The following is a 24,287-nucleotide window of genomic DNA, read 5'->3' as shown; positions in this document are numbered from 1 at the left end:
CAGGAAAGACCCCGGAAATGCCCACGATTGGAAGTAGTGCTTTCCTTCCTGCAAGAAAAGAGGTTGGGCGTGGCTGTCACCCTCCACCCTAAAAGTGTAATGTGGCTGCCATTGCAACCCATCACGATGTAGTAAACGAGCAGGTCTTTGGGGAAACACTTTTTTTAATATGTCATTGTGAACTCATTATTAATTACCCATAAACTAACATCAACTAATGGTTCATTAAGATGATTTTGGCATGACTTTACTTGAGAGGAGCCCAATCATAATGAATTCACTATAAACTACTTACTTAACAGCTTATGAATTATTTTATAGATTCTGTCAAACACATGCAGGGATTTAGCCTGTTTAAGAGATGCTGTGTGTTGTTTCAGAACTCAGAGTGACGGTACAGGATCAGCCACGGCTGCATCAAAATGGAGAGTGAACTCTTTCCAGTTTCAGCATTTCTTTGGGGTGTTCAGCAAAGGTTTATTGTGTGTGTGTTTTTTTATTATTTATCTGTGTATAAGTCACAATAGAGTGGTTTCAAAAGGAAAGTGAAAACAAGACAGACAAAATTATTCATTAGTGTATTTTAGTATTTTCTACACACATCATGAGGGGATCGACTAATCTTTTTGCCACCCAATAAAATCCTTAAATTCATTTTAAAAAGTGTTTCTGCTCCTCTTTAAAGGCGTAGTTTGATTTAGTTTATATACAGATTTTTAATTAATGAATTAAGTGTAAAAATACTGACATGTAGTTAAGACTGCAGTTATATATCTATGAATCTATGACTCTATAGTAGTTAAAGATAGCTCTTCATTAGTTCATAATTGATTAACGCCTAATTCATTGCATAAAAATGCTTATTGATTAGTGAGTATTAGCCCAGGCATTAGTACAGCACTATTCATTTACCCTTATTGTGAGGTGTTAGAGTTAATATACCATCAGTTGTGAGCAACATGTACAAAATTAGTTAAAATTTATATGTAAATAAATTTAGATTTTTCCTACTAAAAAATTAAAATGTCCTGGTCTGCTAACATAGTCTTCTGTGGTCTGCAACACAAACACATCTGAGGTTTATCTTATGTTTCATGAGCTTCCATAAAAGAAACAAGTCATTCACATTAAACATGATGAAAATGATAGTGTAATATTGTAATGTGTATTTTGCATTTGTAAGCAGAGTGAAGACTGTGCCTTTACTGTTGGGAGGATGCTATTTCCATGCCCATGTGAAGACTGCAGGACCAGAAGAATCTCGTGATCCTCATCACCTATATCCCATTCCAAGAGATTGTTCAATGTTCAAATATCTTTTGTGTTTTGAAAAGAAATTAGAGTCTTGTGGATTTGGAAGGACATGAGGTGAGTAAACACTGACATTCAATGACTTTTTCATCTTTTTTTCATCTTATGTTTCACCTACAGTAGCCCCTCGCCTATATTGTTCACTCAAAAATGTAAATTGTCACAATTACACACCTCATGTTGTTTTACGCTTATGAGCTCTTAGTTCATCTTGTAATGAAGATATTTTTTGATGAAATTCCAAAGCTGTCCCTCCACTGGTAGCAATGCAAATCTAAAACCTTCAAGGTCTAGGAAATGTAAGAAAACATCAGACTAAACCATGTCCTCACTTCTGTGGTTCAACCTCAGTTTTATAAAGTGCTTTATGCAGCACTATTTAGCACCAATTAGCGTGTACTCATTATCCAAAATGCACTCTTGTTCTATTAGATGTATTTACTTACGCTCTATAGAATATCAAAATATCTACATTTGTGTTCTGTCATGCGAACGGTTGAGCGCCTGTAAAATAATGGCTGCTATCCCCAGAGTTAATACTGCTTGGAAGAGCAAGTTTTTATTTTGAATTTAGTTGTACATGGGGCAGTAGGTTGACTTGCCCACCAGGAAAAGCAGTGATTCTTTCCTATGGCTAAATTCATTATTCATGTATGTGGAAAGACACAGTCAAGATTTAAGGAATAAAAAGAATATATATATATATATATATATATATAAGAGTATATATATATAGTACAGATATATATATATATATGTATATATATATATATATACACACACACACACACACACACACACACACACTGTCCTCAATTCCTTTACTAACTCTTTGTATTTTTCTTTTAGCTGCTGGTAGAGGATGCTGTATTTCTCTGAGTATGAGAGGAAAGGGTGCTTTTAAACTCACTGGGTCTTGCTCTCCAGAGCCCAGCGTGATAGTTTGGGTAAGCAAGAGTTTAGTACAGAATACACCATGAGGTTCGGGAGTAAGCTACTCCATTACTGCACCACTGCTCAGGCGTCCAAAGCGTGAAGTGACAAATATCCTGCTTAAATAACATTGCAAAACAAGTAGTTGATATTTCCAGAATTATAGACAATTTACACTTCACATAATATTCACATAATTAGAGTAAAATGTACTAAAATTTACACGGTGTAATTTGAAATAAATGTAGAAATTTACATTTTTGTTAAGACATTAAGATATATTCAGTACTAAAAAAAAAAAAAAAAGCTAAGAAGTTAAAATATTAATATCTCACACAAAAATATGCCAATTTTAATTTAAATTAAAAATAAACTGATATATACATCATTAAAATGAAAAAAAAAAAAAAAAAACTGTCTATCCTTAACATGTAAATTTTGACACATCCCATATTTCACACGCCAAAATATGCAGGGCAGTAGTGGGAGGAGTGGATTGAGACTCCTAGTGACAGCCAGTTCAACCTCTGCCATGCAAAGGCAAAAGACAATGACTTTGGTCAAAAAAAAAAAAAAAAAAAAAAAGTTATTAATATTTTGGGACATTCAGTATTATCCTTTATCAGTATCTTGAGTCAAGATAAAAGAAAAAGTATGGAGTCATCTTAACCTTAACTCTGAAAAATTCCAGAAAACCAAGGCAGAAGACAGTATAACACCAGTTACTGCTCCTTTACTTTGTTTGGAATGCTCAAAATTTGTTCTGCCTATGTTTAACTGAATGTCAAAATAAAGTTAAGGGAGAAGAGAGGAATAAAATAGCTAATAGGCTATTTTTGTACAACCTGCATCCGAACAGGTTGTTTTTTTAAGTCTATGATTAAAATAAGTTACCCTTAAGTTTCATTGATGACTTAAGTGTTAACAAGTTTTATTTAGGCTATAGGCTTACAAACATTTACAATGGGGAGTAGCCTAAGCTAATAGTCTATATCCTGACAGCATTTCAGCTGTGATGTGCAAAATATTTGCAGCCTAATACTAAATCAAATAATAAAATAATAAAAGTAACCAAATAATAATAGCAGAATGTAAAAGGACTACATAAAAAAAGGACTTTTGTAATTGTTTTACTGGAAAAAGCTAATGGTTAATAATGATATTTTAATGAAAACCGTTCATATGATGGATTCCATTGGTCCTCTATTGTTTCTTTTTTTGTTGTTGTTGTTGTTTTAAAGAGGACAGACCTGGGCTGCGTTCCACTACAACTTTTAGACATGCACTACATAAAATTCCTAAGTACTTCAGCATTTGATTGCTGTAATAGCTAATAAAGGCTTTTGTATTCATTTACTGAGGAGGGTATGAATAACTCTTTCCGATCAAAAATAAATAAATAATCTCTTTGTTTATCTGTTGTGTTAACTATTTTTGCTCTGTTGGGTTAAATGTAACCAGTTGAATGTATTCATTAAACCATTTTTCTGTTTTAAGAAGTTTAATGAAATTTCAACATTCATGTAGACGACCCAAATAATACAGTAGGAGCTACCTTCACAAATTTATTAACATCTTTTGGGCTAAAGCAAAATGTAATCGGCCCAACTCACTGCTGTAAGCATACATTAGATTTAATTATTTTGCATGGCATCGATGTTTTAGACCTAGATATCTTACCTCTAAGTGACGATATCACTGATCATTTCCTTATATCTTATAAACTCTCTGTAAGTGAGATTAACCGAGCCGCACCTGCTACTACCAACTGGGTAGAACTATTATCCCAACCACTGTAGATAAATTCACAAACAACCTACCAGATCTATCTGACCTGCTCCGCAAACCTGAGAAAGCAGATGATCTTGAGCAAATGACCAGCAGTATGTGCAGTATCTTCACTCAAGACATTAGATACTGTCGCTCATCAAGTTAAAAAGATTAGAGAGAATAAAAGTGTACCATGGTACAATAGTCATACACACGCTCTAAAAGCAGCTACTCGTTCACTAGAACGTAAGTGGAGAAAGACTAAACTAGAGGTTTTTAGAATTGCCTACAAAGGACATTATGTGCACTTATAGACAGTCACTAAAAGCAGCCAGAGCTGAGCACCTCCGTAAACTCATTGAAAGCAACCAAAACAATCCTAGATTTTTATTTAGCACAGTGGCTAGATTAACAAATGATCGGTCAGCAATAGAACGCTGCACACCCTCTCAGTTAAGTAGCAATGACTTCATACAATTCTTCACTAATAAAATAGATAATATCAGACTTAAAATAACAGAAAATCAACCCTTAACTTTGTCCTTCAGTCCAGCCTTACTCAGTACCCAGCAAATTCAGTTACAGTGTTTTGCAACCATAGGACAGGAAGAGTTAAATAAACTAATCACTAAGTCTAAATCTGCCACATGTGTATTAGATCCTATTCCAACAAAATTTCTGAAAGATATATTACCAGCCGCTGGTGAACCTCTTCTAAATATGATTAACTCCTCCCTATCATTAGGTCACGTTCCCAACCCATTCAAATTAGCAATTATTAAGCCTCTGATCAAAAACCACAACTTGATCCTAATGAACTATCTAACTACAGGCCGATATCAAACCTCCCATTTATATCAAAAAATATTAGAAAAAGTTGTCTGCGCAGTTATGCTCCTTCTTAAAGATGAATGATGTCTATGAGGAGTTTCAGTCAGGTTTTAGACCGCACCATAGCACAGAAACTGCATTAGTTAAAATCACTAATGACCTGCTCTTATCCTCCGACCGAGGCTGCGTCTCGCTACTAGTTTTATTGGATCTCACTGCTGCATTTGACACTATAGATCATAATATTCTCCTGGAGCGTTTAAACACCGCTGGTGTACAGGGACAGGCTTTAAAGTGGTTTAAATCATACCTATCAGACCGTTATCAATTTGTAGATATAAACGGAGACCGCTCTAGTATAATGCCTGTAAAGTGTGGTGTGCCTCAAGGATCAGTTTTAGTTCCCTTACTGTTCTCTATATACATGCTGCCCCTGGGGAACATTATTAGAAAGCACGGGGGGTTAATTTCCACTGTTATGCAGATGACACACAGCTATACATTTCATCTAAGCCTGATAAGTTATCAGAAATGTCTAAATTAACAGAGTGTGTTAAAGACATAAAAGACTGGATGACTAGAAATTTTCTTCTATTAAACTCTAATAAAACAGAGGTGCTTCTTATCGGACCAAATTCATGTTTACAGCAAATTTCTGAGCTCAAACTACAATTAGATGGATGTGATATAACCGTTACTCCGACAGTTAAAGACTTAGGTGTGATATTGACAGCAACCTGTCCTTCGAACACCATATCACTCATGTTACAAAATCTGCCTACTTTCATCTTAGAAATATTGCTAAACTCAGACACATGCTCTCTCTCAGATGCAGAAAAAGCTAGTTCATGCGTCATGACATCTAGACTGGATTACTGTAATGCACTGCTCGCTGGTTGTCCAGCATCTTCAATAAACAAGCTTCAGTTAGTGCAGAACGGATTGTGCAATTTCGGATTGATTTTAAAGTACTGTTACTGACCTACAAGGCTCTAAATGGTTTAGCCCCATTTATCTGACCAGCCATCTGTCACGCTACAACCTCATCACGCTCTTTAAGATCTCAAAACTCAGGGCTCCTGGTAGTTCCTCGTATAGCAAAGTCTACTAAAGGTGGTCGAGCGTTTTCACATTTGGCACCCAAACTCTGGAATAACCTTCCTGCAAATGTTCGGGGATCAGACACACTAGGCTAAAGACATATCTTTTTAGCAAAGCATACTCATAAAGATTCACATAAACCTATGCTACAGTACATCGTGATTCCCAATAGTATGAATGGCCGCTACGCTAATTATCCTTTTGTCTCCACCTCGGGATGCACATCCCGAGGCATCTAGTTACCAAGCCTCCCAGTGGACCCAGTGAGGAGATGACCTTCCTGCGATGACGTCGAGGAAAACTTAACCTTCCGTCTGGACTAATTCTATCTTGAACTTTCTGCATTGTAATTCATCCTGCTGTATTGTAATGCATCCTGCTGTGTAGTGATTTGCTGTTGTCTGTGGAATGATTTGCTTTTGTTATGTAATAATTTGCTTTTGTGAAGCTGCTTTGGAACAATAGCCATTGTAAAAAGCGCTATACAAATAAACTTGAATTGAATTGAATAAACTTAAATGAAATGTTAAAGTGATGATAGTCACCCTGTGATATGTACTGTTTTTAATTTCAAGTTAAGTTGACACTTACCATTCCTCTGCCTTTAACTGCAGCAGAATTTGATAAATGTTACTGCTCTTGACTGAAACCTGTCCCACATCAGTCTCTTCAAAAGGGATAAATGTCACCGCATGCCTTACCAAATCTTTGAAAGAAAAGAGAAGTCTGAATTCAACAACAACAAAAAACACACCACATTTCAAAATGGTCTTGTGCTGTTTGTTACCTTTTATGATGATCTCTTTGTATAGACACTCTCCTGTCTTGTTGATTTTGGGAATAATAGTTCTGACTCCAACACACCAGCGTCCTGGAGATGCAAGCTCCTTATCCACAACACCAGTATGAAGAAACATAGAAATGTCAGCGATCTTAATACTAGTCCCCAGAAGAGGAGATAAAACCCGAATTAGTTCAGCGGTGTCCACATTCCTGTACTCAGTCTCTGTTACTCCACATAGTCTCTTATTTACTACATGCGGCTTCTTGATCCAGACGTCAGCAGCGGACCACAGGCTATCTGCACTGCGCATGTCTGTCATGTTTACTTCAGAAAGCCGCGACATTCTTTCCACCTCAGAAAAACATATAAAACATCAGAAATGTATTACTAGATCTCCATCCACTTCCACTTCTACTCCACTGCTACTTCTATTCTTCTCTGGTGTTAATGGCAGACCTACATGAATGGTGCATTCCGCCACCTACTGGATAGGAGTGTATGCTCATAATGTTTGGGAAGTTGGAAAACAATAATACAAAAATAAATAAACATATATATATATATATATATATATATATATATATATATATATATATATATATATATATATAATATTAATAGTAATAATTTAATACAACAATATCTTAATCTATATTGATTAATTTAGTTAGTGTTAGGAAAATAAAAAATGTATGTAATATTCTTGATTGTTTTGGACCTTTTCATAACATAGTCACGTTTGATTTGTTACGTTTCATCTCATTCATGCTTGTTGAGTGTATAAATGAGTGGGCGTGTCTAAGTGTGTATACCAGCAGGTTGGTGTCAGCTGTGATTCTTTGCTCAACGCTCATGGTTAATTGATCAAACATCAAACTCACTGTCTTGCGCTGGCCACTTAGTAGGCCTATTAAAAAAACATGTTTCCAGTTTCCATGTAACCACTTTGCTATACAAAAACAACACCGAACTAGTGGAGAGAGCACGCAGAACGAGATTTTAATTTTCAAAACTGAATTTTAATAAAAAAAATAATTTCAGATTTTTACATGCCCATAATTATATAATTGAAAGAGAGCAGAAGTTGTTTTTAATAGAAAATATACATGAACCAAGTTCAATGCAGGCCAGAGCAAGGCCCGAGAGCCCTCCTGGTTTGCCCTGGGTTCAGTTGTTTAGCACCATGGAGGTATCGGAGATTTTTATGGTTATCATCAACAGATGCTTTTGGCTTGGAAACTTATTTATAAGCATAATTTTTCACCACACAACTTTTGAAACAACTGTAATATTTTACATAAGAAGAAAACTTTGTTTCTAGAAAATTGTTGACAATTGTTCAGTGACAGATTGTTGCTAGTGAACCAATTGTTTTGGTTCAAACAGAAATTAGGTCTTCATTTTTGGACCTAAACCATCTTCAATTTCTTACTGGAACAATCTTTTTGATGATATTAAGTGGGCACATGTTTGGTCACTCCCTCAGAAAATGTTTCTTAACTAATAAGGTAAAAGTAGTTTTTGCAGAAATTTAAGAGTGAATTTATGTGAATTTTCTTCTAAAACTGTGGCTCATTTCTTTTGGGAATGTCTTTTTGTTCACTCTTTCTGGAATAAGGTTAATGCCCTGATTGTCCATAACATATTTTTTTATTTTGCTTTATGTTATAAATGTATTATTATTATAATGTTTTTAGGCTAAAGACAAGAATTTGCTTAATGCAAGTTTTTGCATAAACCTTCTGATATTTATTTGAAAGTTTTATAAATGTAAATATACTAATTGTAAATCATAAATCACATTGTATTTAAATACACTTTCTACATCTGTTAACAAGAAAGCTATAAAAACATCTAAAATTTGTGCTATGTTTAAGATTTCTCCTTAATCTACTGTATATTTATTTAAATGCCCTTTTTATTTTATTTCTGTATTAATTTTTTACATACTTTGCATTATATAATATAATTTCATTATATTCATAATATAATAATAAAAACTGAAATTATTAATATATACTTGTTCTTCCGATTTGTTTTAATTGTTTTGTCATTTTTGGAAGCTCGGAGCATCCTCCCTACACGTTCAGGCAAAGCATAATTGGTAATTTCACTTTCCATAAAAAAAGTAAACAAGATACATAAATATAGCTTATTTTGTAGCTTATTAAAGGTTTTTTTTGTACCCTGTTTTGTCCCACTTCTCAAGAATGATTTAATATTTGGCAACACAAAAATACGCGAAGACATTTTTTGTACGTATTGTTCTTTTCTGTTTGTTTTGAACGTGCTGTAATATTTGTTGTTTATTTTTGCATTAAAAATAAACTGCATTACATGTTTTTATCTCCTTAAACTGTATATTGGCAGGCCTTAATTAGTTGTGTTTTCTTTTAGTAAATCGACATTACAATGATAACATAATATACTATTTTCTAGAATAATTATTATAATACTTGGCAACAGCAAAGTACGTCTTTTATTTTGCTCTGAAGCGAATGTATTGTTTCCGTTACGGGCAGATTTTGAACTTTCACCCCGGAGCTTGTCTTTCCTCTTCCGTTTACAGCGATAGCAGGTATGGCGGTTAATCTTTTGCGCTTAGAATGTGATTCGACTATCTATCGTCATCTGCCGTTTTTCAAGATCAAATATAAATCATTAAGAGTTCTAAGTGTAGTTCACGTTCTATCGCAGATTATCCTTACCATATTAAGCCGATTAATGATCTAATAACGTATTTTTGTTACTGCTGGAGTTGACGCTGGGAATTTGTCTACATCCCTCACAAACGCGAACGTAGAAGACTTAAGATTTCAAAGTTGTTGCTGTCTTACAACAGACTGAAAGTGTAACGCTGTAACATTCGTTAATGTGGTTCAAAGGCATGTTTAGCATGTTCGGACGTTAGTTAAAACGCATATTTAACCGCTGTTTGGATATTAGCTTGTAAGCTAAACCCCACTCAGGCTTTGACAGGCTTTTTAATAGGCATAATTGAAGAAAGTTTTTTTTTTTTTTTTTTTAAATGAATCATTTATTTTTTTCAGGTCAAGATGGTACAACGTCTGACTTACCGACGTAGGCTTTCCTACAACACTGCTTCAAACAAGACCAGACTGTGAGTGTGATGCGAATAGATGTTAACCATGCACCGTGTTTTTAAATAATGTATGTATACTTCAAAAGCTGTACTTAAAGACTGCATGTCATTCAGGTCCCGTACGCCAGGTAACCGCATTGTGTACCTGTACACCAAGAAGACTGGAAAGGCACCCAAGTCAGCATGCGGCATCTGTCCCGGTAGACTGCGTGGTGTAAGTGGAGCACTATATACACTACTTTTTCTGTGTTGAGCTATATCTTTGTAGTGTGCTGATAGGAATGATGCTTGAGGGTAGAGCCCAATACATCTAGAGGAATATAGAAAAGGAGCGATGTTCGATTCCTTACTGCATACACTACAGCTTTTATATTATTTCTAAGTTGTAATACTACAGCTGGTGTAGTGTATCGTTTTGGGGTAGATTGTATCCAGTATTAGGGAGATCAAGTAAAATAAGATCAACAATAGCAACGTCTTGGTAGCTACATCAGATTGTGTTGCAGAATCATTTCAACTTGTATTAAACTGGACACAAGCGAAGAGAAGATTTAAATGTGTTTTTAATGTTTGTTCCTCAACAGATCCGTGCTGTGAGACCCCAGGTTCTTATGAGACTCTCAAAAACCAAGAAGCATGTCAGCCGAGCTTATGGTGGTTCCATGTGTGCCAAGTGTGTACGAGACAGGTAACTGACTGACACAACTGCATTACAATTAGTTTGTGTATAACTGTTGTCGAAAGCAACATGTTTATTAAACTGTTATTAAGCTGAATTGTCTATTAAATATTGCATTCGAAAACTAGCTCCCACGCTTCTTAGTTAATCATGAGAGTGGGCAAGTGAGTCCTTTCAAACTAAGCAAGACTCGTGCAAATGATACATTGCATCGTCTGTCATCATGTTATTAGCACATAACCTGCTAAAAGAAGCTGCAGCCGTGGCAGTATGATATTTGATGTGGTGGGCTAAACTGTGCAGGGCAACACTAGTTCGTTGTACTAGCACACGCTGTACTTCTTACCACACACACAACCTGCCGAGCTGCAATCGCTGCAAGAAGTGTGGGCTCAAGTTAAGATTGATGGCACTAGTTAATACATTTGCATAATCAACTGTGATATTGAAAGCTCTCATTTTGATGTAAATTACTGTATTTGTATCGATGCACAAAAAGCACACTATCGATGCAGCTGACTGTGCAATGCACTTAAGGTGTGTGTGTACAAAAAACTATTTTTTTTTGTGCTGGTAATAATGCATGGGCAAATGATACGTGAAAATATGGTGGCAAAAAGGTGCCTATTTATACTGCAGATACATTTGGATTGAATTGGCTTCGTATTGTACTGTCAAAAGAACTAGTCAGGTTATTTTGTATAGTCGTTGTTCCTTTCCGGTTCTCCCTTGGGTTTTGCGGAATAATAAAACATCACAAGTAAACCATGATGCGTTCCATTTATGAACAACTGTTGATTCAGGAATGTTGTAGTTAAACTCTTAAATGCTTTTTGTGAGCTAATGATCTATTTGTCACCTTTCAGGATCAAGCGAGCTTTCTCATTGAGGAGCAGAAGATTGTGGTCAAAGTACTGAAGGCACAGGCACAAAGCCAGAAGTCTAAGTAGAAGGTGATTTTTACTGTTCAAATAAAAGAACCGGAAAGCAACGTTTTGTCGTCTTTTTTTGTTTCTGAAGATGAATAACAATGAATGGACAGTGTCAGGAATTTAGTTATGTCTGAGAAATCAGGACATACTTTGGTGATATCTAGTGCAAGGAAAAAAAACCCCATGAAATGGATTAAATTTTCTTCATAGCCTATCTGCAGACGGACACAACTATATTTTGTTTTTTGTGTAAGAGCATAGTTTTAAGAATGTAATAATGCATAAGGATGCTAAGTTGCCCAAATCATTGTGAAAATTATTAAATAAAACAATTTGTTGTTATAAGTAATGTAACAAAACATTATTATTAAACTATTTTAGCTATAAAATTAAGATTCGGAACCCCCGTTTCTCTTTGACTACAACAAACAGGAGACTTCAGACTCCAGAAAGCAGGTTATATGACATAGTTATGTTAAAGGTCGACCATACACTGGGATGTCTGCGATTTCAACTAAAGCATGATTTTTTTTTTTATTTACTATGTCAGATTACATGATTTTCTTTTGTAAAATCTTGTATCGTGAACAAAAGACCCGAGCATTCATCACTTGCCGTTGTTCCCACTGTGCCTGATAATTGGAAATAAGGTTTTACAAGGTAAACAAACAGGTTAGTAAACAGCGTGTTTTTCTGAATGTTGGTTTTGGGAAATGCACTCCTAATCAGATCAGACCTTAGTTAACTAGCATTGCCTAGGTAGGGTATCTTTTTAGATTTTGTGGTAAGTTCATGTTTAAACATCAAAACATCAACAAATAGACATTTTAATATAATTTTGCCTGAAGTGTTTGTATTCTGCATAAAAGTAGCTTTCCTGGGTATATAATTCAGTAATAAAAAAAAAAAAACCTCTTTCATAAACCGATAGCATTTTGGTGCCATTTCAATATGCTAGTTCAAGAGTTGTTTTTCAAATGCTCTCTGCTTGTTTAATATTTATTATGAAAACACTTTGCGCAAATTGACACCTGACCACACTTGTAAGTTTGCGACTGTTAAAAGAAAATTACAAGAGTAAAAAGATACCAGGGAAACAAAAGAAGTAACACTACAACAAACTAAACTGACCATGAGTGTGTTAGATTGCGAATAAAGAAGTTTTGGCACCAAGGAACCTCCAAATTAAATTCTGCTTTAGGGCCCCATAAAGGCTTGAGCCGACCCTATATAGTTGTATTATTATATCTATTTTAATAAATTTATTGGCATATATAAAAGTGTTCTGTATGAATTATAAAACACTTATGAGGAATGTAATGTTTATTCATCATTTTATCTTATTCACAACTTATTTTCTTATGCACCTCTCAATTAACAATTATGTAAAAATTAACAGTATTTACTAAACAATAAAACAGTATAGTCAAATAGGCTACATTTCTCATTTTAAATAATAAAAATATGCCACCACAGACTGGTTGTTGGCCCTTCCTGGCCACCCTTGGAAAACATCCTAGCCACTGCTGAAGGCAAATTTCAATTTATTTATTAGTATTCTCAGTTGATAAAAAAAAAAAAAAAAAAACATGTTTGTGAATGTTGGTAATTTGCCAGTTTGAATTCAAAGTAGGCTATGTGTGTGATTCAAGTAGATCTGATGAGTTGAAAACTTGCAACTTTATACAGTAGCAAAACAATGCTGAGTTTTGACAAAAAATATATATTTTTAAATGCTACAGTTGTGGTTTTCATGTCTATATATAAATCCATTTGCAAAATTATGACCTTTCAACCTCTAATGCAGAAATATTAATTCATCCGTTTATGACTTCAAGGTTAGATTATTGTAATGCTTTACTGGGTGGTTGTTCTGCACGCTTGATAAAATTACAAATTACAAAAGTAAATTACAATATATATGTATTAACAAACAGTCAACATTATTATGTATGGGTTAAAATAACAAGATTCAATTCAGTGCAGTCCTGTATCATTATACATATCGTATCGTGGCCTCTTTAATGTGAGATGACTTAGCTGGTGATACACAGCCTGCACACACTGCAAACATACTGTCAAGCTGGTACCTGCCTAAATATTGCGAGACCTTTTCTGAACTCTGGTTCTCCATGAACATCAGGAATGCTCTTCAAATTTTCTTGACCTGAAAATTAATTTTGACCTTTGGCCTGTTTCAGCAAATCTTCATTTTAATGGAATTTAGTAACATATATGAAAAATGGAAATGGCTATAAGAATATAGGATGGTGTACTGTACTGTCAGTGCCACCAATCCTATGGTGGTGAGGATTTTCTTCAGCTTTTGCTTTTTCTTGCTTTAAAAACTACAGAAGATTCATGATGAGCACAGCCAGAATGTGAAGTGATGTGCCAACAATTTGAGCACTTTTCTGTTGCTAAGTTTTCCCTTGACTCAAGTTGTCATCTTTATTTATATAGCATTTTTAACAATACACAGTGTCAAAGCAGCTTTACAGTATTAAAATAGAAAAATAGTGTCAGTAATGCAAAAACATTCAGGTTTTTTTTTTCAAGTTTCAAGAGCTAACCACATCCTGGCCTTTTTTCACTTTGATTGATCCATAATAGAATAGAATGGAGAATGTCCTTGTTGTGACATGTGTTTTCTAGCTACATTTAGCAGTGCCTACCCAGGACCACAGTGTCACACCCTTTTGTTTTGTTTTGTGTTTTTTCCCCCATGTGCTCTGTGTGTGTGTGTGTGTGTTGCTATCCTTCTGTTTTGAATTGCCTTGTTGTGGATTATTAAAAGACTGTTAATGGTTATCGGTCATCTTCATGCTCTCCTTCCCACACCACAATGTGACAGAAGTCTGGACCATAAAAGACAAGTAAGCGAAATGTTTTCCTGCACATTTTTTTCATTTTTGTCCGTTTTTATTTATTTTTTCTTGTTATGATCGATCCTACCATCCTTGTCCTCCTGCTAGAGGAGGGGGATTGCTCTCTCCAGGTGTTCTTTACCAAACTTCCTCTGCTCATTTTATCTGACTAGACTGGACCTCGGGAGAGCCTCGCCGCCTTCATTGAGTGGGTACTGGTGTCATGAAAGTCTTCACTGACTGTGGACATGAAGGACAACCACACCAGTCCCACTCTGGACCCAGAGCCCAGCCCACCATTTCAGTGCTGAACCTCCCTGCCTCACTTCCTATCCGTTATTCCCATATTCCCCCTCTGTCTCACCCTTCCTATAGATGGGAGCAAACTCTTCACACCCTTGTACTCTTTTGTTTTTGTTTTCATTCCCCATGTGCTCTGTATTTGTCTCACTTGATTGTATCATTATGTTCACATGTGTGTTGTTAATTATCTTCATTAACCCCATTTTATGATTTCTTCCTGTTCAGTGTTTTTCATCTGGTCTACTTCATTGTACTGTGTTTGTTTGTTTGTTTTTGGGCATAGAAGGACAGATTTCAAGACATTTCTGAAAGCAAAGAGGATCCTCTGGTATGGGAGAACAGTTGGCTGTCCTCATAAAAAAAAAAAAAAAAAAAAATAATTAAAAAAACGTATAAAACCTTTACTCAGTATGTTTTAATACCCAGAAAGTGGTTTTCTCAAAAGTCTTTGTGTAACAAAAACCTGACATATGTTGTATATTTGTGTGTCTGCCACTGTCCCCTATCTGTTGTCGTGATCCCTGCATGCAGCGTCACTCAGGCCATGAAATATAGGCCGCTTAAAAAGACAAGAAAATGTATTGTGCTATCTCAGGCTATGTATTTATGTACTTATCTACTTCATGTTTTGATGTTTTTGTCATGCCTGTTACAGACATGCGTTATTATACAGTAGTTTTAATTAGAACTATGTTATAATTTTCATATGAGCAGTATTTTAGTCCCTTTTCACTGTGATTGTTTCAAATTTTAGTATTAGTGAAGCACATTACTTTTCTATGAGATGTAAAGCTTGGTTTCACAGACAGTGTTTAGGCTAAGTCAGGGTTAGGCCTTAGTTCAATTAGGACATTTAAGTAGCTTTTATAAACGTGCCTTACTGGCACGCATCTTGAGACAAAACAATGACACTGACATATTTTAAGATCTGTTAGTGCAAGTTGCTTTCAGTTAAAACAGCTCAGACATGCATTTTAGTCTGGGACTAACTTAAGCCTTGTCTGTTATATCGAGAGCTAATGTTTTAGGGTATTGAAATTAGACCCTTGTGTCTGTGTTTGTCCCCACACAGAATTTAAAATATATTGATATACTAACAGCAGGGAAAAGTTATGTGAATATCCATGCTATTAGTGAGCAGTGAAGTTGTGGTGTTGTTTACATTTTCGTTCCTAATTTCCTTAGCAAATTCTGTCACGGAGAACTACTCCTCTTTAGGATGCCATTAATTACATCCTTGCAGGAAGAGACAAGAATTCAATGTTAGAAATCAAATATATTAATCCAGTTAAATCTGAGTGACTCTGACACACTGCAGGCTAGACTGAGGGGTTACATGTCACTGGTTCTTGAATGGATATTATGACTAGTGGTTTGCAGTCTGACTATAAATTGTACAAACATCAATATAAATTAAAGTTGTTAATAGTATTTGAATAATATTTTAGTTAATAGTGGGCCTGTCTGTTACCGTATTCTACACTTGGACATGTATTCATTATTCTACATGTAGAATTATTAGAATAATTTGTGCTGAGTTGTACCAGTGGATAATCAGCTACCCGTGTCTCTAATAAGGTTGTATGTGCAGGTCGTGGTATCTTCACTTTAGCTGTTTTCAATCAAGGAGTACAGAGAGGAGCTCATTGATGCAGCTGAAGCTTAACATAGAAGTAAACTGTACCAAAATGCATGGTTAATCCCAATCTTTGTCTTCATATTGAAGCGGAAATTAAAGTACAGTTTAAAAGCATGTCACTATAAATGTCTGTTCAGTGCATAATGTTTGTAAACAGTATTGATGGAGTACTTGAAGATGGGCGACTGGTAAACGATGAGCACAAGGCACCAAATTGCAGAATGAAGTTGATTGAAGCAGAAGGGCCACATCTCTGCCTTTTGCACTGAAGGAAATTATGGCAGGAACTGAAATCACTTATGACTATGGTAGGAAAGAATGGCCCTGGTGTAAAAAGGTGGGTAATTTTTTTTCCTATGAATTGGTGTCGAGGTTTAAAGCCTATACATCTAGACAATTAAACCATCTGTTTTAAAAGCTACTGGGTTTGTGTGAGTGTGTAAAAGATGATGTGTGTTTTATGATGCCTCAGAGATTACACAATACCTATCGCTTGTTAGTGCCAACAGTTATAGCCAAAAAATAGAAGTCTTAAGGTTAATCTTGAGCTTGCATGACTCTCCCAGGTGATGCCAGCAGAATTTTGTAGATTCCCCCTACTGTTACAAGCACTGCTGCTCAAGAGTCTATTAAAGACCATTTCCAAGACCAAAGCATGTCATCCAAAGTCTATTGAAGGTCATTGACTGTTTGACTTAATGTTTTACATCAGTTATTGTGGGTATATAAACGCACTGTGCCTTCATGTCCTGCCTCTTCCACAGAATTAAAAGCAGTGTCAGTCATCTAGTCCCACACCGTGGCCCTGAGCATGAGGTTAGTTTGAATTCAGCTGTTTTTTTACAGGACTTGTGAATGTTCGTAAATGATTTAGCTTCATATTGGACATATTTAATATTATACAGTCTGAAAGTCTTTGTCAGCACAGATAGTCATCATTTAACATTGTGTTCCCTTGTCTACATCAGGTTGGAGTAAGGGTGTCCCACTTAGGCGAAACTGACACTGTACCAGTTGATGCCTGTTCACCTTTGCATATTGCTGTTCTTTTTTTTTAGGTGTGTTGGAGGTCAATGTGGCCCTTCTTCTGTGAAAGAGGGGTTTGGAGAAGTTGGTGTCCAGCAACAGGAGGTGTCACCCGCTATGTTCTCAACAGACCTTACCAGTGGTCAGTTAACGTTTTGAGTAAACCACACTAAATCCTTGCAAATGTTTTGCTCTTCCATTTGGTTCTCTGCAGCTTGGCTAAATGCGTCTTTCATGAACTTTATTCATTTGCAATTTTAACCCAATTGCACAATAAGAGAAACACCACTGTTAAAATTATTATATAGACAAATTTCAACATCCTCATATTTGCAACGATACCAATGCAAAAACCCCAGTTCTTGGTTTGATCTCCTATGTATTCATAAGGCAATGTTTGTGCTGCTCCATTAACATTTTTAAAAATTAGCATGGTTGAAAAGCATAGTACATAATGAAAAGCATAGTGAGTATCAACACAACCAAAATGCCCTTAAGTCCGTGGTGCGCTCACGTCATTGCTGAAGTCATTTTGTAATCATTATGTAATATGCTCACAAATTTGGAAGATGATGTTAAACCCTTCGAGTAAACATTGCATTCTGTCCAATAAGCATTTCTAAGTGTTTTTTGTTTTTTTCCTTTGTGCCTTCCAATAAGCCACTGGGCTTATCTTTATGCAGCTGAGTTTATAATAGATTGAGTGAGCTTTTCAAGTGGAGTTCAATTTGGTTTGGGTAATTGAGATGATAAATATACTGTATATAAAGGTCATGATGAACAGACACTTTAGGCCCAATAAATCCAGACCTAATTCAATAGATCCACCAAGCAATCTAAATGTTTGAAGGTGATTTAATGTAGGCTAAACATTTTCAGCATTTCTATTCCACATTAGACCACATTCTGCCAGAAGTCTTTGGGCCAAGGATGCATTCTGAAACATAGTCTATATGGCCTCACACCTTGCATATTACACATTAAAAAAAGAATGTGTGATCAGGCTACTAATCTGTCTGTTTTACAATAACAATGTTTTATAATCAGAATCTCAAATGTCTTAAGGGTTAGGATGATGCCATATATCAAATTTGTAAGTTTGAATCTGTTCGTATCTGTGTGTAAATACCATAAGAATGCACCATTTGAACAGTCATTTAAAAAAAAAAAAGAAATCTTCTTTTCCTTCTGAACTCACTTTATGCTTTAGTTTTCAGTTCACTTTATGCTTTATAAGTTTTTAATTTTGACTTTGAATGGGTAATGTAAATGCTCTGCCACTCCAGGGAATTCTATTTTAATGGTCAAAACCTGTGTACATTTGTTTAAATGGAAAATGTTAGCCATCACTCAAACTGTGCATTTGTACTGAACCGTTGCATTCCTTGATGCTGTTTGGATTAAATAAGAAAAGGAGTATGTAATTGGTCAGCAGGAAACTGATCAATTGTTGTCTAATTCTGTGGTTTGCTTAATTTTGTCTGTGAAGAGTGCTGTGGTGTGTGGCATAAAATCTGCCTCCAGATATCCTCAGAAGAATGGGATATATCAGATGTAAGTGGACATTGAAGTATAATATGCTTAGTATCAATATGATGGCTCAGTTTGTTTTTGACATCCATCCTTCCCATGTGTATTTCTGTTATTTAAAGTATGCTGTATTTATTTAATTAAATCAATGTACCTTACAGGATGATGTCTTATCTAATGGATTTTGGATTAAGAAAACTCAGGGACAGAGTTGACTGAGTTGCCTGAACCATCAAAAAAGTCCCATGCTACTGTAAGGCGTGAGGTTTCTGCTGGTGTAAATAAAGACGAAGGACTTGAAAATACCGACGACTAGTAATTTTTATTGAGCCAGCTTTGGGAGGACAACCACACTCATCTCCGAGCCCGCTAAAATCTTTCCCTCTCCCGTTTCCCTTTTACCTCACCAGCCCCTCCTTCCCAGAGGACGCAACACCAAAATAAAAGTCCTTAACAGAAACATGCAAAAATAGAACACAATGAATATTAAACAAACAACTCCACATTAGTTACCCTGTTGGAAAAGAAACGTCCACGTTTCCAACATACAAAAAGTATCAAATGTTCTCAAACCAGACAAAACAATGTGCAGGTTATTCTTGCAATGTAACCCAAATTTTCAATAAACATAATACAGGGTGTGTATGTGAACTACAGCAAAGGTTCTAAGACAAAGAACTTGAATTTTTTTTTTTTTTTTACTTTTACACAACATAATCTTTAAACTTTGCAGGCAATTTCACAGGCCTGCAACCTAGCGGTCTAGGGTTTAGCATACCCTGCAGAGTCACATTTTGAGGCTGGTCCATGTTTGAAGATACATTGTCCATGTCATCAGACTGTGTGAGATTAATCTCTCCAGTGTTCCGAGATAAGTTCAGTGGGGACTGCCCCAAAAGCAAAGACCTAGCTGGACTCTGACTAGAACCTCACCAGTAAAGACAACAGAAGGCAAGTTCTCCTGGGCAGCAAGTGTAGAAGAATTGGAAGTACTAGGGGGTGCTTCCCTTTCAACAGGCTGTAATATGGGAGATGATGCGTCTGTTTGTCCAAGCGGATAGGTGGAAGACAGGTAAGGTTTAAAACGGTTATGATGTACCACTTGCGCTGTCTTTGCAAGCATTCCTTTTGGCTTAATAGCATACAGCACAGAATGATCATCATTTGTCTGAACATTTCCTGTTATAATGTAGGGTCCTTTCCAACGTGGGGCCAGTTTACATCGGGAATGAGCAGGATCATTTAACCAAACCAATTCTCCAACATTGTATGTGGTATACTTCGCCTTTTTGTCATATTGTGCTTTTTGCTGCTCATGAGCATGTTCCTGATTCTCCTGACGGAACTTGAAAGCGAACTGCAATTTCCTGTAGACAGACGTAGCATACTCTGCTGGGGTGCCGGCAGAGGCACTAAAAGCTTTAGTAGGACAAGGAAAGAGTAAATGCACCGGAAGTCTAGCTTCACGTCCATGAACAAGGAAGAAAGGGGTGTATCCAGTGCTGCTGTGTACACTAGTATTATAAGAGAACTGTACTGCCCTTAACATGGTATCCCATGGCTCTGTCTGCTGGTACAGACATTTGCTCAGCTGGTCTTTTAGGGTGCGATTGAACCTTTCGATTAAACCATCTCCCTCAGGATGATAAGGAGAAGTTCTGGTTTTGGTGACACCCAACTTGGAACACAACTCCTTGATTAAGTCTGCCTCAAACTGACGGCCTTGATCTGTATGAAGATATTCAGGAACACCATGCTCCGTGACATACTGTTCAAAAATACATTGTGCAACCGTTACAGCTCTTTGGTCTTTCATAGGGTACAAATTCACATACTTTGTGAAATAGTCTTGGAGGACAAGGACATATTTATGGCCTGATGGTGACACAGGAAGCTCAGTAATGTCAGCTGCCACTTTTTCAAAAGGATGAGCGGCATGAATAGTCTGAAGGGGAGCTACACGATGTGGGACTGGCATAAATCTTGACTGACATGGGACACACTTTGTCTCTAGCCATGTATGGCCAGTAGAAGTGCTCTCTAGCTCTTGCAAGTGTCTTTTTATGTCCAAGGTGACCTACAGTGGAATGTCCATGTAAAAACTGTAACACCTGAGCAACAGCTTTGCTGGGAATGACTACATGAAGAGTAGGTGGCTCTTTTGGTTTGTTACAGGCAAAACGGTAGATTTTTCCATCCTGCAAATGCAGTCTATCAAACTGTCGCCAGTATACTTTGAGCTCTGACGAACCTTTCTTTAGTGCCCAAGCTGGAGGTCTCCTTCCTTCCGTCAACCACTCATTCACTGTCCTCAGTGTGACATCATCTTTTTGACACTGTGCTATATCGACTGACAAAGTCTGAGAAAGGTCTATGGCAGAGTGCACAGTAAGAGGGGCTGTGATTACAGAAGATCCTGGCTCACCTGACAACAAGGTATTAGAATTAGGCTGAGGAGTGGCATCACTTTGAGTCGGGCGTCTAGATAGTGAGTCTGCATTTGTGTGCTTAGCACCATTCCTGTGTTTTATGACCCAACTGTACACATCAAGCTCCAATGCCCAGCGTGCCCTACGACCTGTTGGATCTCGATCAATAGGCATTTTCTTTAACCCCAACAATGGGCGGTGATCTGTAACAATTACAAAGGGGCACCCTTGCAAATAGTGCGAAAAATGTCTAACAGACCAAACAATAGCCCACCATTCTCTGTCAAAAGTGGACCAGTTGCGCTCTGTTGCACTTAGCACATGACTGGCATAGGCTACTACCTTCTCAACACCCTGTTGTTGTTGTGCAAGAACGGAGCCAATGGCATGGTGAGATGCATCCGTATACAGAATAAAAGACTTGCTAAAGTCAGGGTAGGTAAGAATAGGTGGAGAAGATAGAGCATGTCTGAAATGCTGAAAAGTGTCCTCACATTGTTCACTCCATGCAAATTTGGCATGTTTCTTCGTCAGATTATGTAAGGGGGCTGCCTTTTCCGCAAAGTCTTTGATAAAATGCCGGTAGTAGGAACAGAGGCCTATGAAAGCTCTAACCTCTGTAGGTGTAGTCGGACGAGGCCAGGTCAGTACTTTCTCAGTCACTTTGGGGTCTGGTTGGATGCCATCCTTCGAAACAACATGTCCTAGAAAAAGTACAGACTGCTTGAAAAACTGACACTTTTGAGGATGGAGTTTGAGGCCAGCTTGCCGTAACCTACCAAACACTTCAGAGAGATCATGAATGTGGTCTGTAAAGGTCTTACTAAAGACTATTATGTCATCAAGATATACTAGAGTATTGGACCAATGGAGACCACGGAGAACAAGCTCCATCAGTCGCTGAAATGTTGGGGGGGCATTAGTAAGGCCCATGGGCATGACCTTAAAATGATAGAGGAATCACCTGTAGTAAAGGCAGTTTTCTCCTTGCTAGAATCGTCCATCTGAATCTGCCAGTAGCCACTGGACAAATCTAGAGTGCTAAACAAGGTGGCCCCAGAAAGGGCATCTAAACTGTCGTCCACACGTGGAAGTGGGTGTGCATCTTTGATAGTAACTGAATTTAAACGTCTGTAATCGATGCAAAATCTGTAAGAGCCATCCTTCTTACGGACCAGTATCACTGGGGATGCCCATGGGCTATGACTAGATTCAATTAAGTCAGCATCAAGAAGTTTCTGCACTTGGTTGTCAATTTCCTTTCGAAGGACAGGGGATGTACGGTATGCTCTTTGACGCACAGGGGACGTAGAGGATGTCCGTATGCTATGCTTAATCAAATCAGACCTTCCTAGATCGGTAGAGGTGGTGCTAAAGACATCACAGTTCTCTTGTAGGAGGGAGTTAACTACTTCTACCTCACTGGGAGTAAGTGTGTCAGTACCCATGTGAACATCAGGTATTTGGCATGAAGGGCTTGGAAGGCTAACCTGAGCCACAAGACTATCTACAGGCCTATAGAAATCAGAAGGCACATTACGTACAGTGTAGAATTGACCTAACTGGGTTTCTTTGGGCAGCTCAATGTCTTGGTGTGTAGGATTAAGTAGATGAACTACTGTGAGCCCATTTTCAACATTAGAGAAGCTACGAGCAACAGCCAAGTCTTTGTCAAATGTCAAATTCGGTTCTAGAATACCCTGAAAACCATGAAGCTGCGTTCTTGATTCTGAGGAACATGCTACTGAGGCAGGAACAACAATCTCTGTCAGGGGAGGGACTGAGACTTGTGAGAGCAAGAACACATTACAGCAAAATGGCAATGCATGTGAGGAACTGAGAAGGGAAATTTTCTCATCATTAAACATAAAAGCCCCACAGGCTGTGTCAACTGAGGCACCATATGTTTTGAAAAAGTCCCACCCAAGAAGAACATCCTGTCTAGAGTCTCTTACAACAAACATGTTCATACTGAATGTGTGTGACCCAAGACGTAACGTGACAGGTAATGAGCCTAAAATGTCTAATTGTTGTCCTGTCAGAGTGTGTGCCACCTGGAAACTTTTCAGTAAGGGTCGATGTTTCAAGGCAGGGATAGGCTGGCGTAAAGACTCACTAATGAGTGACAAACCAGCACCAGTGTCAAGGAAAACACTGACTTCTTGATCCTCAATGAGTCCTTTTATGTATGGTGTCCAGATCGCAGAGTCCGAAGATCCCACTTTGTTGTCACTATGGGCTGCTGACAGTTGAACTGAAGATTGGCCCTCATCTCCAGCTACCATTCGTTTCCCGACCTCTGATGTTCGGAAAATTGTACATGGCGTGAATGTGGTCATTGTGGACTTGGAGAGCGGTGTCTGTAGTACTGCTCACCCCTCCGTCGATCTCGGTCCCCACCTGGGCTGCTGTCATCCTTCGAATGACGCCAGTAGCTGGATTGAGAAGTCACTGAGTCGTTGTATGCAGCAGATCTCCTCTGAGGGCTAAAGCGAACATCTCGACTGTCATAGTGTAAAGGTTTGTCATAGCCTCGCTGCTGCTGATAACTCGGCCTAGGGCTCCCTTGTGGTCTGTGATAGCTGTCAGTGGAACGTACAGGAGACCTTCCCCTACAGTAGGGCTCATCAGATGCAGTGAAATGATAGCGAGAAGGTGACAAATATCGATCATCTTTTGCTCGCTCAGGAACAAGGGATCACTGACGATAGGCGAAGCGACGGTCAGGAGATGAGACTGAACTGGTATAAGGAGACTTGGGTTGTGTCAGCATAGTAACAACCGACTGAAGTTTGTCTACTTTCAGATGGAGTTCGCTGAGCTGAGCTGCAAGCATATTGGCAGATTCTGTTGTGAGGCTGTGCACTGCGGCAGGCTGAGGTGAAGCAGGTGCTGGCAGAGAAAAAGTCTCAGTGGCTGCGGAACGTGCCCTCTCACACCGACCAGCTACTTTAATGGCTTCTTCCAATGTAGTAACGCCAAACTCATGCTTGGTGAACAAGGCGGGTCAATTCAGCAGCATATACTTCCAATGGCTCGTTACTCAGAC

General features: G+C 37.5%; 1 protein-coding gene, 1 long non-coding RNA gene and 1 pseudogene across 2 annotated transcripts; 2 read left to right on the top strand and 1 right to left on the bottom strand.

Annotated features, from left to right (window-relative positions):
- Nucleotides 1-7,086, bottom strand: part of LOC122342865 — a 30,459-nt pseudogene extending 23,373 nt beyond the window's left edge.
- Nucleotides 7,087-9,223: 2,137 nt separating this feature from the next.
- On the top strand, nt 9,224-11,503 carry LOC122342864 (60S ribosomal protein L34-like). The gene is made up of 6 exons (XM_043237012.1): nt 9,224-9,308; nt 9,781-9,851; nt 9,948-10,047; nt 10,418-10,521; nt 10,816-10,825; nt 11,379-11,503. The coding sequence occupies exons 2-6, from the start codon at nt 9,787-9,789 to the stop codon at nt 11,460-11,462; spliced, it is 363 nt and encodes a 120-aa protein (XP_043092947.1). The 5' UTR covers nt 9,224-9,308; nt 9,781-9,786; the 3' UTR covers nt 11,463-11,503.
- A 1,520-nt stretch (nt 11,504-13,023) lies between these two features.
- Nucleotides 13,024-19,102, top strand: LOC122342397. The gene is made up of 4 exons (XR_006250554.1): nt 13,024-17,069; nt 17,312-17,421; nt 18,769-18,833; nt 18,971-19,102. It is a non-coding gene; the product is annotated as an uncharacterized LOC122342397 (long non-coding RNA).
- The last annotated feature ends 5,185 nt before the right edge of the window (nt 19,103-24,287 follow it).

This window comes from Puntigrus tetrazona, chromosome 4 (assembly GCF_018831695.1).
Source record: "Puntigrus tetrazona isolate hp1 chromosome 4, ASM1883169v1, whole genome shotgun sequence".
NCBI classification, from domain to species: Eukaryota; Metazoa; Chordata; class Actinopteri; order Cypriniformes; family Cyprinidae; genus Puntigrus; species Puntigrus tetrazona.
The sequence above is the reverse complement of the archived record's forward strand: the minus strand, read 5'-3'. Positions and strand labels throughout refer to the sequence as shown.